Source organism: Lepisosteus oculatus, chromosome 5 (genome assembly GCF_040954835.1).
Source record: "Lepisosteus oculatus isolate fLepOcu1 chromosome 5, fLepOcu1.hap2, whole genome shotgun sequence".
Lineage (NCBI taxonomy): Eukaryota > Metazoa > Chordata > Actinopteri > Semionotiformes > Lepisosteidae > Lepisosteus > Lepisosteus oculatus.
The window spans coordinates 8206530-8222484 of record NC_090700.1 but is presented as its reverse complement, the minus strand read 5'-3'; the positions used below and the strand labels follow the sequence as shown (position 1 = coordinate 8222484).

Below are 15955 nucleotides of genomic sequence, written 5' to 3'. Positions count from 1 at the left end.
CTTCCTATATTGAAATCTATCAAACCAAAAGGTTTCACTTTTAATAGTCTATTTTCTCCCCAGAAAAATGATTTTTTACAATTGCTTTTTGATAATGAAAAGGAAAGAGAACTAAGGTAACATAAAAGATTAGAAGTGTGCTGAAGCCTAGCCAATGTAAATGATGGTGTCTGGAAAAAAGGTTTTTTTTTCCCATTGAATTAATCTTTTATACGAGATTTCCATTTTTTATGTGGTGAATCTTTTTTTTTGTCACCTGTCTGGATTACATCAAGTAGTGATTAAAATCTCTAAGGCTAACTATGCTATACTAAAGAAGAAATCAAACTAATGAAGCACAGATTTCATAACTGTATCTCTATAGTTTATCTCTTGCATAGAGGGTTTTTTAATCAATTACCACTGTTTTTGTGAACAAATTTTCAGTGTCTAAAATAAAATGAGTACGGCAAAGAAATTATGCATTGTGATGTACGAGGCTCATCTTTTGTAATGCTGAAAATATGTGACAATCTGAATTAAATAACTTCTCCTCCCATAACATGCAGGCCACATATCGATCATCACCGAAATGCAGTTAATGTGTATGCTATTATTTATCAAGCTAATGGATATGATAAGCCAGATTTAAATCCTGGTCACATTCTGAACCAATAAAATAGAATAATTAGTTTAGTTGGTATAGGCTTAACTGGTTACCCTGCACATCTGTAAACTATTACAATGCACCTACATGAATGCAAATCACCAATAATACATAATATTAACACAAAAAGTTCTTCATGTTAACCATATATTGCTGATATCAGAAATTAGAAACAAAATATACTGAAAACAAAATGCAAATTCCAATGAAGAACAAGAGAGTTATTCTCATTGGTCAGACCTCAAGTTATTAACATGTTTCCTTGTTTGAAATAATATTTTATACTTTAAGAAGCTTTAGAGAACATACAAAGAGCAAAGTGAGAACGTTGTTTTAGTGAACTCTTTCTTGAAGGTTTGGAGCCAGTGTTTAACTTATTCTTGAGCATGCACACCAGGTAACACACATTTACAAATAGCAAATATACTGTACTGAATTCAAAGAGATATGGAAAACCCATGCAGGAGCCTATAGCAGAACACAAAACCAAGGATCACAGTTATACATCTCAGAATGGATACCTGTTGAAATCAATTCCCCCGTGAATTTCTCGATTAATTCTATTCCCAAGAATCTGATAAAAAGTCTGCACACAAACCTTCAGAGAATTCCTGCAGGGCCCGGAGCAAAACAGGAAGAAGCATTATTAGCATTCAGTTACCTTGGATGTGATTAGAACTGAAGAGCATAAGAAAGGTTACAAATAAGGGAAGGCCATTTGTCCTGTCTAGCCTGTATGTTAGTAGTAACTTAAGTTAAGTAGTTAGTAACTAATTTATCCAAGGATCTCATCCATCCTTTTCTTGGAAGAAGCTAGGATATTGGTTTGAGCAACATGACTAGGCAAATTGTTCCATATTCTTACAACCCTTTGGGTAAAGTGCCTTCTGTTTTTGGTTTTAAATGCACTTTCATGTTGTTTCCACTTGCGTCCTCTGGTTAATGGTTCAGTGTTCATTCTGGGTTGATTTTTTTTTCTGGTTCTATTTTTTTTTTGCTGCATCTACAGTGTTGGCTAATTCTCCTAATTTGGTATGGTCAGCAAACATGACTAGTTTTCTAACTATACCACAATCTAGATTTTGATAAGAAAAGCATGCAACCTAGTACAGCTGCCTGTGGTTACTGCACCAATTACTGTGCATCACCCCAATCTGAGTATTCAATACTCAAAATGTGTATTTGAGCAACTGGCCACATTGGGCAAACTTCAAACAACAACATAAAGCAGCACACAATACATAAAATTATTCCAGAGGGATGAAACCTATTTGTCCATAAGCAACTAAGTATTCAGCTGTATATATAAAAATGCAAAGCTAAGCAGCAAGGGTCAACCCAATTAGTTTATCATGATGATAAATTCATTTGTTGTCGGTCCATGAAAATTCCAATTTCTCATGGAGAAAATGCCTCTCTCTAGTGGCAATCTGGCTTAATTAAGACAACAGCCAAACAAACTGAGGTAACAGTAAACTTTTTGCCTCCACAGTTAATAGTGCAGTAAACCTCCTCTCAAACATGGGGGATTGCAGTATGTTCTTCCAACATGGAGAAAGGTAATTAACGATAGGGGAATGTGGCCACACAAAGTCCCCCGTTATCACTATAAAAACCGACGCAATACGCAATATTTACGCAATATTTTACCAAGAGGCTTTTAACAATTCAAGAATAAAAACACATTCAAAAGCATGTATATCTGATAACAATGTTGCATAATAACACTAAATCAAGCATACCCAGTTTGTTATTCACCTTACTAAATAGTGTAACGAGAAAACAAACTCAGTGCAGCCACGTGAATGTCAACGGGTGCAAAAGTTGTTTGCGAGCGCGGACTGGGCACTCATGGACGCCGAGCTGCTGACGCTAGCATGTACAGTGTTTTCTCTGAATTGTTCGCCTGGTAGACTCAAAAACCCCATTATCCTGACCGAGTGAAGTTGGCAATATCAAAATCCCAAGGTCACCAGTTCCCGCTGTTTTCGCTTTCAGTATCACCCCTGGTTGATGACGTGATAACTTCAGTAGACACGATGAGGGGATAACACACTACAAATTGTAACAAAGACACCGAAGTATGGTGCAGTACTTGGCCTGTCGAATCCCCGTGAATCGCAAGAGTAGCGAGAAAGTGGACTGGGAAGGCAGTAGACGCTGGCAGCAACATGAAACTGCCCGGGAACGCCGCGGGAAAGCCCAGATATGAGAAATATGCTAGACCTTGACCGCGGGCATGCAGACTGGCGGAATCCATTTCAGTGATCAACCTGCTTTATAGAGCTCGGGATATTTTTGGCCACATTTATTTCAGCGCGTTATAGCGAAACCATGCTGGAGCCGGACTTATACTCACGTCTCAATCTTTTACTAATAATGGCACAAAATATTATCAAGAGATCACAGTGTGAACCCGGTGTTTTTAAGTATCCTTCAGTACCTGTTCTGCCTTATCTATTCGAGGTTCTTCATTGTTATTATTTTGTCGGGAAAAACTAGAACCTTGTAGGTCTAGCTGCATGTTTAAAGAAATAACTACAAAATAAAAGAAAGCTGTGTGCCTTTCAAATTCCACATTACAGATAGTGAGCTGACCCTTGTTATACAGTATCTGACCTACTTTCTGTGTTTTTTCTTTATTCTGTTCTCTGCTTGCCCCATTAGCACTGACAGAATGCTCCCCGCTACCAAAGCTTTTAAAAGCTGGCTCCTTCCTACGAAAGACAAGGGTGAAATGCCCATTCTTGGCACTGCAGCCGAGATGAAAGCTTGCTCTGTGCTCCAGTTTGACAAGTCAGCAATCTAATGCCAGACTGAAACCGAGTATTTAATAAATGGATGGTACTGGAAGAGAGTGGAATGTTTTTCTTGTTCAAAATCCTGTTTGTTTGCCGTTGTGCTCTTGAGGGAGAGAGAGTACAGCAAGGGTGGGTAGGCATTATTTTAAAGCTTGCCACATGTTCTTGCTTGGAGGTCATGATGCCAAATTTAGCATTTCCGTGGAAACTGTGTTGCAGAATGAACTTAAAACTTCATAATCCCCTCTAATGGTAAAAAGTGAAGAGAAAAAAAATCTTAGTTATGTTAGACTATACGTGCAGTTTGTCATTATTCCCTGCAAGAGTCCTGACCCTTACACCAGCATCTGTTTTCTGAAGTTCCCTTTCCCATAACATTCAGAATCCACAATTGCTGAAATGCAATCTTCTGTAATGGACTTTCTAAACTACACACAGCAATTTCAAAAGCCTGTAAATTCTGGTCAGTTTGCAGTTTTCAAAATGACAAAATTTTACATACTGTACGATCATACCAAAAAAGTGTCAAAACCCAAAACACTTCAAACGGATTTTTTCCTTTTCTGGGTATATGATTGACAGCAAATTAAATTAAAACAAAAGGCACTGTGAAATGAATCCTGGACGGCAAGCAAATTGTCTTCTTCCTTTTTAAAATCATATCTTCTTTTAAGTGCAGAACTATTTGTATTTGAACAAACAAACCACAAAAAACCCCACAAAATATCAGATTGTGTGGAACAAAATGAAATCAAAATGCTTACCAGTCTCCTTCTTTCTTCTTCTACTGTATTTAAAAGCTGAGAAAATTCTTTGAAAGACTGAGCTGGAAGATAAAAATAGTAGGCTTTAATTAGGAGGTTTGCACTCACATAAGATCAGAGTGATATCTAGAGTAGTTAGTGTTCAGTGGGGCATGTTTTCTCAGTTCGTAACATCACAGTTTTCTTAATACAGTTTTCTTTGTATTACTTCATTAAAGGTCGTGCTGAGATAAAACAGATTGCTTGAATATTTATTTATAGAGATGGGAAGCATTGAGATTCAGTGGGAATGTATGAAAACTTTTAGCCAAAAGTCTATGAGAGGATGTCACCATCACGAGTGATAAAAAGAAAACCATCTTTAGGCACATTGGATTTGTTGATAGCAAGCAATGTGTTTATATACAATATACTGTACCACAAAAATGAAAGGAGATAAAAGCAGATCAGCCATCCAACTAGCTGGGATCAATTTCCTGCATCAAAGCCTGGCAATGCAAACTAGAAGGACAAAAACGATCTTTAGCCCAAACAAACTACTTGCTTTTCTGCCTTGGTGGTCCAGCTACCATTAACTGAAATGGCCTATGAGTCAGGGATGGAATGAGGGGGCAAGATAAAAAAAAATGTAGGGAAAATAAAATCATTTTGGAAAATAATATGATTTCTTCTCTTTGACAGAACGACAATGCGGACAATTGTTTCCTTAATGGTGAAATTTTAGACAAGAGTTTCCTAAACTGTTGCCCCTGAAGTGAACAGAAATGTGTTATATAGGCACACTCCTAAGTTATACAACAGACTTCCTAGCACACTGGACACATTATGAATTCCACCTACATTCATTGCTGCATTAAAAAAAAAAGAAATATGTCCGTATTGCTTTGAAAAGGTACCCGAGTCCATTTTCCATTAATAAACAAAATGATTTTTTTTTCTCCTTACATTTGTTATCACTAGTTTCTTCTATTCGATCACATTCGGAGTAACCCCACAATATCAGATATACTACTGTATAGTATTTAAAATGTTTAAGTTTCGTATACTGCAGTGGATAGGATTGTTATCTGATGCTGAATAAAATATAAAGCTTTGCTTGCTGTTTGAAAATGAAAACCTTTTCTATTGCTGAACAAAAAAAGGTAATCTCTTGTTCCTTGCTTTGGTAGCTTGTTCTTAAACATCAAGGCTAAACACCCTGATGACTTCTACTTTTTTTTAGTTTCAGAAGCAGAAGTCAGCATTTTCAATTTGGCCATTTGTTGAGCAGTACTGCTTATTTCTGTTCACGCAGTCAGACACCTAGAAAGTCAGAGTACTTTAAGTTAAAAGTTGCAATTGCTGATTTGAAATTATAAACATTAAACAAATGACCTATTGTTATAACAGCATTTTGTTTGTGCTAATGCTGTTTTTGTATTACCAGGAAGACGCCATTACTGGTATCCCTTTCCTGCTGCCAACTAGCTAAAACTTTCCTGCTCTGTGACATTGTAAGATGTGTCTGTACTATGCGCCTCCTATGAGGAATGATCTCTGGCTTTGATGCCTCACTGTTTTGTTAAATGAGAGATCAGATAGGAACCCTCAAATGGCCAGCCTTTCAGTCCTTATGCAAAGCAGCCACTTATCAGACATACTCACAGGTCTTAATGCCAACTCAACAACATCATTACAGGCAATTAGCCAGGCTGGCACCAGTGCCCACACAACATTTGAAAAACAACTTTTCGTTATTTGTACTATGAAGTTGGAAGGAATGAGCAATGAATATGCAGGAGTGAACCTACAAGTCACTTGGCCTAAAACCAATTTGAGATCTCCCTTTTAAATTACAGAAAGGTCATGTGGAGGGGAAGGGCCAGAGATGGAATGGTTGCTGTGCCAAGATTAGACACTAAAGACAGGAAATGGTAGTCCAGCTGGATTACTGTACACATATAATTTACAGGCTAATGGGAAAAGTGAAGTGCAGTCCCTTGATGTGATTTGCACTCTCAGAACTTTAAAAGCTCACAAACTATGATATCGTTACCTATTGGGGTTTACAAAAAATAATGAAATGACCAAAATAGACCGAGCAGGATAATCAACATGTAAAATAATCACAACCCATCAGACTGTAAAGATTATGCCAAGAATATACCCAAGCAGTTGGTATGATTAGAACCACTCAGATGTTTGGTCTCTAGGTCTCTGTTTTTGGTGAAAACAGTAATAGGTCAGGCACACTGGGTTAAACAAATATTTATTAATAATGACAATAATACACAATAAACAACAACACAAAATATACAACATACCAGTTCCTCTACTTATAAACAAGACATCTCAGATGCCTAAGCCCTGGCCAACCAGAAATCCCAAGACTGCTACCAATTATTCAACAATCCAATATAACACCTACACAGGCCAACAAGAGAGTTAAACCTGTCTTCTAAAATAAACAGAATATGACCTACAGTTAAATATCTCCCTCTATAAATATGGATGCTACAAAGTGAATGGGAAACCTATCTCCATATTCTAAAAGTGCATTCACTAACCAGGAGATGCCATTTTTGACCTAGGGATTCTCCAAGTAGGAAATAAGAATTTCCTAAAAGCAATAGTAGGGCACGCTCTCTTAACAAGGTCCAAATACTTAACTCGAACCTGGTCTTAAAAATGGATTGGAACAAAGACCGCTCATCTGCCGCAGGCTTTCTGCTCTCTCCTTGTGTCTTTCTATCTCTTCCAGTGTCCTTCCCTCTCTCTAAGTCTACCTGAATCATTTACCCGGAACTTAATTAACCAAGGCAAACTAGATGATTCATTTTAACAATGTGTCTCAAACCCTCTCCAGCTCAGCAAATCCTTCTCTTCCCTTTGTTGTTAGAAGCTTCCCAGAACTGCAAATGTTGACTCCAGCCAGGTGTTTGACCATTGTCTCTAAATGCTGAGACACCTCAACAGCCCCTTTCCAAATGGTGTAACAATATATTGTATCAGAAAACGTTTGATGATGCTGCATCTACAGTACTGCCAATCTCTGTCATATTGGTTTAAGGCAAAGGATAGTCAGAGGCCATTTAGTTTTTTAAAATCTGTGTGAATCCAGGAGGTTTTTCTCTCTTATTCCATATAAATGTTATTTACAGGCTATGTCCAGGGGATACAATCTATCTATAATGGAAAAGCTGAGAGCTACTGTAGGCTTTTCATTGGCCAGACAAAATGAGTACTATAGCAGATGTTTATGTGAGCTCTTCCACATGGACAGCACAGTATAAAAAAACACTAAGAAATTTACATCTCTAAAAACAACTACCACACTGGAAAACAAAGGACTCTTCTGAACACAAGAAATAAACTTTGTTGTTTTCTTTTTATGATTAATGTTTTCTATTCCCATATCAATCTTGTTTACAGATTGATTCCTAGACAGGTGGCGTACTTTCTGAATGTCACTGAACGAAGTCCCAGGAAAATCAATAAAAGGTCAGGTGAACTTTTCTAGAAACACAGTTATGATAGTTGTGTTCTCATTGTACATCTGTAGCATCAAAGTAGATTGTTTCAATCGTACATCAAGGTCTTCTCAGGGTACAAGAAGAGTACAACCAGCTCACTGGTTTTTTATTGAGGAGCAGACTGGTCTTTGTAGACAATAACTGTTTTTTTTTTTAAAGTAATACTAACTTTTTAAATATTGTGCGGTAAGAGTTCTGCTCTGATTTAAAATAGTTATCTATGTTGACTTAAGATGTCAACAACCTTTGGGGTAGATAATTGTGAATAAAGGTCTAAGGATATTTTGGTTAAAAACTGTGAACTGTTCACTCATATATGTTCAATTTGTTGAGCAATGTATTTTGTATCACAATACTGAAATGTAACCAGAAAGTTATAGTATATGGAGCAAAGAGCCTTTATGAAAGTAAGAGATTTGTTTTTGCCTGTGACTTCCTCAACGGCTTTCTTTGAACTCACAACATGACTGTGCTTTTGTCATTGTCAATGCTTGACAAATCCATGCGTCCATCCATATTGTAACTGATTTATCGAACACAGGGTTGTGGGGTTACTGAAGCCGATCCAGGCAAGAGATAGGTGCAAGGAGGTACAATGAATAGGAAGCCATTCCGTCGCAGGGCACAACACAGATACAAACACACACACCAGGGCCAATTTTCCCAGAAGCCAATTAACCCACCTGTATGTCTCAGGTGTGTGGGAGGAAACCGAAACACCCAGAGGAAACCCACGCAAACATGGAGAGAACAAACAAACTCCGCACAGACAGCACCCCAGGAATTGAACCCAGGGCCCCAGCACTGTGAAGCAGCATTTCTTATCACTATGCAGTTCTACTACCAAACTGTGTGAATTCAGAAATGAATCTCAGAACATCAAAGATAAATCGTAGAACCTCTATTTTATCCACTGGAGTGATTTTAAACATGTATTTTTGATCTCTAGATAACAGGGCCTTTGACATTTAAGCTCTCTTGCCAGAAAATTAATTTTCATCATTCTTGACAAGATGATTAGATCCCTTGCCGTGCATCGACAACACATGCTTAATTGTAAGAAGATATTTTCGAGATTTTCCACGCATTGACCACGTTAATGAACTTGAAGTTTAGTACCAGATGGCAAGCTGCGGTTTCCCTGCATATCCTGTCCCAACATGGCTGGTACTGAAAATTATCTAACCAAATTCATCTGATGGCAGGTGGGCAGAAAAATGCAACAACTGTTAGGACTCAGATTAACAGCATTCTTGATTAAAGGCCAGAACAGAGATGGAACATTTCAAATTAAAATCTGTTTAATCATGATGTGGTACATTTCTATTTTTCATGCGCATAATTGCCCCTGCTTAACCCAAAATGTCACTCACCATCAGATTCACTCCTAAAAAAAAAAACTCACAATACTTGGTCACTTAATGAAAACGGAGAATTTGTGCCAGCCCATAAAAAGACAACCATTCTGTGTAATTTTGGTGAGAAATCTTTGGATCCAGATGGTTTGTGACTCAGTTCACAGCTGTGTTGAGACTAGAGGTAGGAATGAGGATTATGAAAAGTGAAAGATTGGAAATTTATTAGAGTAGTTTCCGGAAAGGTCATTGATAAGACATCTTTTCACTCTGTTCACAGCTGCTTTATGATTCTTCAATAACTGGTGATCATTACTGTACCCAAAGAACTCTCCCAAAGTACACTTGGAGTGCTTTCATAGGTTATCACAGGAAATCCAAAAGATTAACATGCAGGCAAACAGACTCATGAAGTAGCATTCAGAAATTAACTATAAGAGATGCATCCTGACAGCTAAAGGAGAGACATTTTGTCAGACTGTGTTCTTTTCTTAGAATTCAATAACAAAAACATTCTTTTTGTAAGTGTATATTTAATCCCCACCCAGTGGCAGGTGTGAGTAGGACAAATTGAGCTGAGGGCTTTTGTAGCATTCATCTGTTATTAGTCTGGGCAAGACAACTTTAAGAGGCCCAGTTACTAACTGAAGAACACTTGCGAGGAAATAAGTATGAGGTGTTTAGCTGCAGTACAGTACATTGACCAAATTAGCAGAGAATTAGGTTTCCCTTTAAAAGAGCTAGTTCTGCAGCAATAACATAAGAAAGGTTACAAAAGAGAGGAGGCCATTAAGTCTGATTGGTTGCTGTGATCTGAAGATTTAATCTAGCTACATCCTTAGAGAAGTTAGTTTTAGACTTAAAAATTTTAGTTAACACTAAATTCAGACACCTAGTCTTGAATGTCAGTTTTATATGCACTTCACAACATTTTCCACTTGCATCGTCCGGATTGGTGTTTCATTATTGCTTCAGAATAATCCAATTGTTTGCCAATGTCTTGACGGATTTTCAATATTTGTACCAAGTCGCCTTGTAATTTTCTCTGTTCAAGACAAAAGGTTCAGTTCTTTCAGCTTGTCTGTGTTGGACCACCAGTGAACATGCAGCTAAAAATAATTATAATGTGTTGGATCGAAAACACTTACCAATATTAATCTCGTCATCTGTTTCAGCATCGCCTATACATTCAAACTGGAAATCTTGAAGTGACTGAGAGAACTTCTGTACAGCTACAGAGAGATCTGCAAAACAGGAAAAAAAAAACAGCCAAACATTTTTAGCATAATGAAAATGTTATTTGTTGTATAAAATCTCAGTTGGACCCAATGTGACCCACATAGGGTGGGAGTGTTAAACTGGTGAGTTACAGATGTAGCTTGTTAGTGAATAAAATAACTTCTTTTAAATGAAGGATTCTGAGTGATTGTGGTGTTTAACATGACACACTTGATGATAAAAGAGTTAATGAGAAACTTAAGGTGTAAAATTAAAAATAAATGTTTGTTCCCAGTGAAATCATGTGTATACTGTATGTACTTCATTTTAAATTTAAAATGGCTTAGCTATATGAGATGAAGTTTGAAGCTTAACCCTTGACATTGTTTATTGACACATTGGTATTTATCATACTTCATAAAACCTGTATTTAAAAAAAAACAACTATAATAACAATTAGCACATGTGTATCATTAAAAGAGCACTAAACAGGATTTATACTACTTAATTTAAGAAATTATTTTACACTTAATGCATAGTGTGCAAATCATTAAATAAAAAGTAAATTTAAAAAAACATATCCAAAATGTAGATTCTTTCAATGTTATTTTAACAATTCTGCAGCTATGGAGAATTTCTTTTTTATTCTGGAATCAAAAATTGTTTTACACCTGTTTTACACAGGTGAGAAAGACATTCACCTTTTGCCATGATGCGTATGTGTACGCTCCACAGCGTCTTGACAGAAGAGTCAAGACAAACCGGGGGAGCACTGCATCCATCAGTGCAGGCCAGCAGGCACCCAGCAGGTGAAAGAAGTTGCTGTTACTGCCACAGACATTACCGTGACCAGCTGACACCCATCCAGTTCCAACGACAGTCTGCTAATCATGTGCTACTGCCTAAGAAATCAATATCACAGTTGGCTAGTGGCATGACCTAAGATCTGAGCGATAGACTTCAGTCCTAAGTAAGTTCGTCTACTGTGTGACCCACATGGGAAACGCCACAAAGGGTTTTCACCCATAAAACAAATAAAGAGGCTGCTCCCAAGAGGAGCTGATAAATCACTGTGAGCCGGGCCTTGAAGTGTGCTTAAACAATTTCTTACATGGTAAGTACTGTCTAGACCTGACCTGAGAGACTTGTAGAAGAGTCAGGAACAGTGGAAAAGTTCAGAATACAACTCAAAGGTCTCTCCAAGATTTTAGAAGAGCACGACTTACAGTAGGAAATATTGTAAAATGTGACAAAACACAAAACACAAAAAGGTATTTTTACTTCAAACTAAGAAATGACAAACATCAAACAGTATATCATACAGATATACTGGATGATATAGAGTATATACAGTATAGTACTATAATTTAGGTTCATACAGCAATCCATGTTTTTCATAATAACCCATATTTATACATAATTGATCCTCGGAAATAAGATTATAAATTACTGTTTTCACTTAAGTGCCATGGGTCACTGCCATACTACACACAGACAAAATACAATTATAATAAAAGTCAAGCTGTATTTGGTGCTAAGCCACCCATGAAGCCATGTACGCCAGGCATTTTAGATTGTAATGACCTTATAAATTTGATTTGTTCTATTCTGTACATGTACTGAAATTTAAAACCATTCTTATTTTCAAACACTGAAGCTGAAAGGTGTTCAACACTGGTTAAAAATGAAAGCATTTTTAAAAGGGGAACTGCAATGCTGTTTTTATATTTCGGGCTTAGAAAGAATCGGCACTGACGATCAAACCACAATGAAAGTAAAATGTACACAATAATATGAAATTACATAACAAAATAGACAAAATTTCCAGGTCTGCGCAGTGGCATATTCTGCGATTCAGAACGAGGCAACTAAACTTCTGGTGAGGTGAAGCGGCCCTATTACATTGTAAGCAAGCAGGTTTGTGAATACATCTCTTTAATCCAGTAGAAATACTGCTCATGACTTCCAGATGGTTTTGCCGACAAATACAACTTACTTGTTAACTCTGCATGCAGATCATGTTGGAACATTTCTGCGGTGAAATGTCTGCTGCACAACCTACTTATGTCTACTTATTCGCTCCTACTTCACATTACATTAATCATTACAGTAACTAGTGAGCAGGAAGGGCCACTTCTTGTTGCAATTTGCACGAACCCTCAATGTCACCCGCGGCGAGACCAGGGTTATGCTATAAGATGGCGACTATACAGTACTTTCAAAAAAGTTCACGATTTTGTGCTTAGTTTGGAATTGGTAAAATTTTGTGATACCACCAATTAATTTATTTTGTTACTTCGGTTTAATAACCGGTCTGAGATATTGGGACTGCAGTTTCCCTTTAATTCTTGATATTAAAGGGATTTGTCTTGATATAGCTAGAAGCAGGCTTAAAAAAAAGAGACATTTTAGATCATTGTTTTTTTTTCCTTCGATGTTTTGTACTTCTTGGCTATTGCAGCAATACCAAAATTGTGGCAGCACAGGGTTCATATACTGCTACAGCACATGCTGCTTATTTATAGAAAATACAGTTTTTTTCAGTGTCATAAGAAACATTCTGCACTGGAAAGCAGTTTTGTACAGGAATAAGTTCAGACTGACAGCTCTATCTATTCTTGAGCTAGAATAATGATCCACTACTCTGGATTAGAACACAATCTGAACTCATCCTTTTGACTTCTGCCTTCATTATCAGAGATATTTAGGTGATGTGAAAACTGCTACACTTAACATTACCCAAAAATGTATAGTAAGAAAAAAAGCCATTCATGATAAATCGTTCAAGAAACTGCAGTCTCTTATGTAAAAAAGCACATTCATTATTATGAGTTGTATGATGAAGGGGTGGACTCATTGCTAATGGTAGTGGAAGCAGAATATTGATGACTGCAAGCTCCTTGTCATGATCTGACATGGAGGCAGGTGGTACAACAGGGCTGTCAAGTACTTGAGCTGAGATGCAGTAGAAGTGTATTTCATTTGCTCTTACTGCAAAAGAGCACCCTTTCTAGGATCCAATCCGCTCACCTGTTTTGAGAAAGGGGCTAGAAAAGATACCCTAAAAATAGTCTGTCTCATCACTCTTAACAGGATTGCAGCACCCGGAGGTGCAATATGTAGTTGAAATACACAGTGGAGAGTTTTCTCCAGAGACAACATCTGCTCAGCCTGCCAGAGAGCATACTGTTCCTACTGTATATTGGTCACCTCCGGATTCATGGAAGAATCAATAAAACTGTAGCTTTCCTTTATTATTACTTCTTAGAGAAAGAACTAAAACAGAAGTGTTTCAAATCTGGAATAAAAGGAAAGTCCTGAGTGAAAGTTTCGTCTCTTTGCTGAAGTTTTCACTTCTCTATCGCCTTAAAAGAAAACGCACTGACCTTTACTTTGTAACATTTTCTTCTAAAATTATTGAAATGCCCAAATAACTAGATTTTAAATATTAGCAGATTGTCCTAGTTAAATATTAGCAGATTGTCCTAGTTAATATAATCAGTTTCTGCAAAGAGCTGTACAGAGAGATTTAGGCTAGACAGTAGGAAGTACATACAGTATGACTCTGGGAAAATAATTTAGCTTTCTATAGCCTAAGGAGCAAACTTATATAGTTTTTTCTAATCTTTAATAATATCTTGGTCTTAGAAAGGGCAGATTTAAAAATATCTTAGCATACAGTGCTCTGGGAATATATCCATTTGTATGAATGTTTAGTTTAATGCTAACCATTTATCAAACATAATACTATTTAAGAGTAAAGTGCCAGAGAATGAAGAAAACAGGAGGCTAAATGCATTATAAAGCGTCATTTTAGCACAACACTCTGTAGTGCTCTTACAGGAAAAGAATAATATACCACAACTTTGTTTTTTACTAAAGATAATGATGTTTTATTCTTGCTTTAGTTATAAAATACATCATTGGAAAATTACTTCTCATTAAGACTTATTTAAATCTACACAGTGAACTTACTGTATAGAAGGAAAAGAGAGTCAGCAAGTAATGTTCGTTTTTTAATTTAAAGATAAGATCAGAATTTCTGTGAAAGCATAAAAAAGAATATTCTGATTTCTGATTTTAAGTTGTATTACTGTATTTAATTTCACCTGGATTGTTTTTAAAATAATTAATTTGATTTTCATCTTCTATCACATCAAGGGCTAATTAAATGAAGAATTGTAGCTGAATGCTGTTCATCAAACCTTTAAAATTATAGATTGGAAAAAGATACACACTTTACTTTGGATATCCACAGGTCTAACTACAAAAACATTTTCATCCAGTTTGCCTGCTTTAGTATCACTGGATTAAAACGTTTTTCTATTATCATTTGCCCTCCCTACTTGTGCCAAAAATGTAGAACAATGCTGATTGCCGGCAGCAGACATATCAGAAAAGAGCAACTTCTATCTCTCAAAGGTTGCGATTGCTTTTTTGACCAATATAAGGATATTGTAAGAGATGAATAGTTGTTATTGTGATGATTAACTCATTTTTTAATTTGATTTCCATTCATTTGAATCTTTGTAACAACCATTTTTAGGTAGGAGCTCTTTCCTTTGAAACAGAACCAGTTTCAAAATCCTCAGTGTTTGTGACATTTCTTGACTTAAAAAAGATCTGTGTTCAAAGAATATACAGTAGATATAGAAATCTAGAAATACATCTGTTTCATAGATATTTTTCAAAAGTTCCACAACACAGTCATATTTTCACTTGTCTGTATCAGATAAATTGAAAAAAGTGTTCTGTTTTTCTTTATATCAGTATCCCACGCAACACAGTATTTGATGTAAGACTAAAAATGATTTTTAAAGGTATTTTAGAATTTTATTAAAGTACAGCAAAAACACAGTAAAGTGTTGACAAGGACTTAGTTGCAGCTGCATTGTTGGCATATGTAATTATTGAAAGAAAATACATATTTTATTTTGTAGTCTATGGTTGTTCTGGCTAATTAAAAAGAAAGTAGCAGACATTTTAAATAGGATGATGTTTTTGAAGATGAAGATTTCAGACTGAAATGTTTGATGATTTGCCAAGAAGCACCCTGAATGTTGGGTGATAATCAGGCAGTTTAGGAGAGTCAACACTTAAGTCTTCAAAGAAAACAAGAAATTACTTTTAAGGGGCGTTTAGATCAACATGATACTGCAAAAATGTTCATTAAGACAATTTCAATATCAATCTAAAAAGAGTGTGTGTTAAAACAAGCTTGGAACAAATGTAGGAAACTACATACAGTAAGATGCGTGCCATGAAAAAAACTAACAATATTCTAAATATAAGACCACTTAAACAGCACATGCCTTGGAGTCATGTCAACTCATTGAGAATTTGTTTTTTGTAAATAAAAGGTTAGATCAAAAGTTGCCTGAAAGGCATGCGACATGATGATTACAAAACCTCTATGACAGCACTTTCTTCACCGCAAGGGTGCTCTGTGCCCATGTGCCTTCAGGGTAATTGCAGTTTACAGCAAAATCTAGCACAGATGATCTCTATCTTAAAATGGGACAAAAAAACAACCTTTCGGCCTCAGCATCTACATTTTCCAGAACATTCAGCAGCAGATTATATGTTGCCTTACATGAAGTAATACTTAGGATTGGTATTAATGAGGACAATATTATGTACACAATCAAAATACATAAAT

At 36.4% G+C, this 15955-nt stretch overlaps 1 protein-coding gene across 2 annotated transcripts in view; it reads right to left on the bottom strand.

Annotated features, from left to right (window-relative positions):
* arhgap42a (Rho GTPase activating protein 42a) overlaps positions 1–15955 on the bottom strand; it is a 72833-nt gene that overhangs the window by 41867 nt on the left and 15011 nt on the right. For both annotated transcript variants that reach the window (XM_015341746.2, XM_006627785.3), the window contains exons 2-3: positions 10227–10322; positions 4212–4273 (exon numbers count right to left, since the gene is read on the bottom strand). In XM_015341746.2, coding sequence (XP_015197232.1) covers positions 4212–4273; positions 10227–10322 — 158 coding nt within the window. The remainder of the gene's footprint in view (positions 1–4211; positions 4274–10226; positions 10323–15955) is intronic.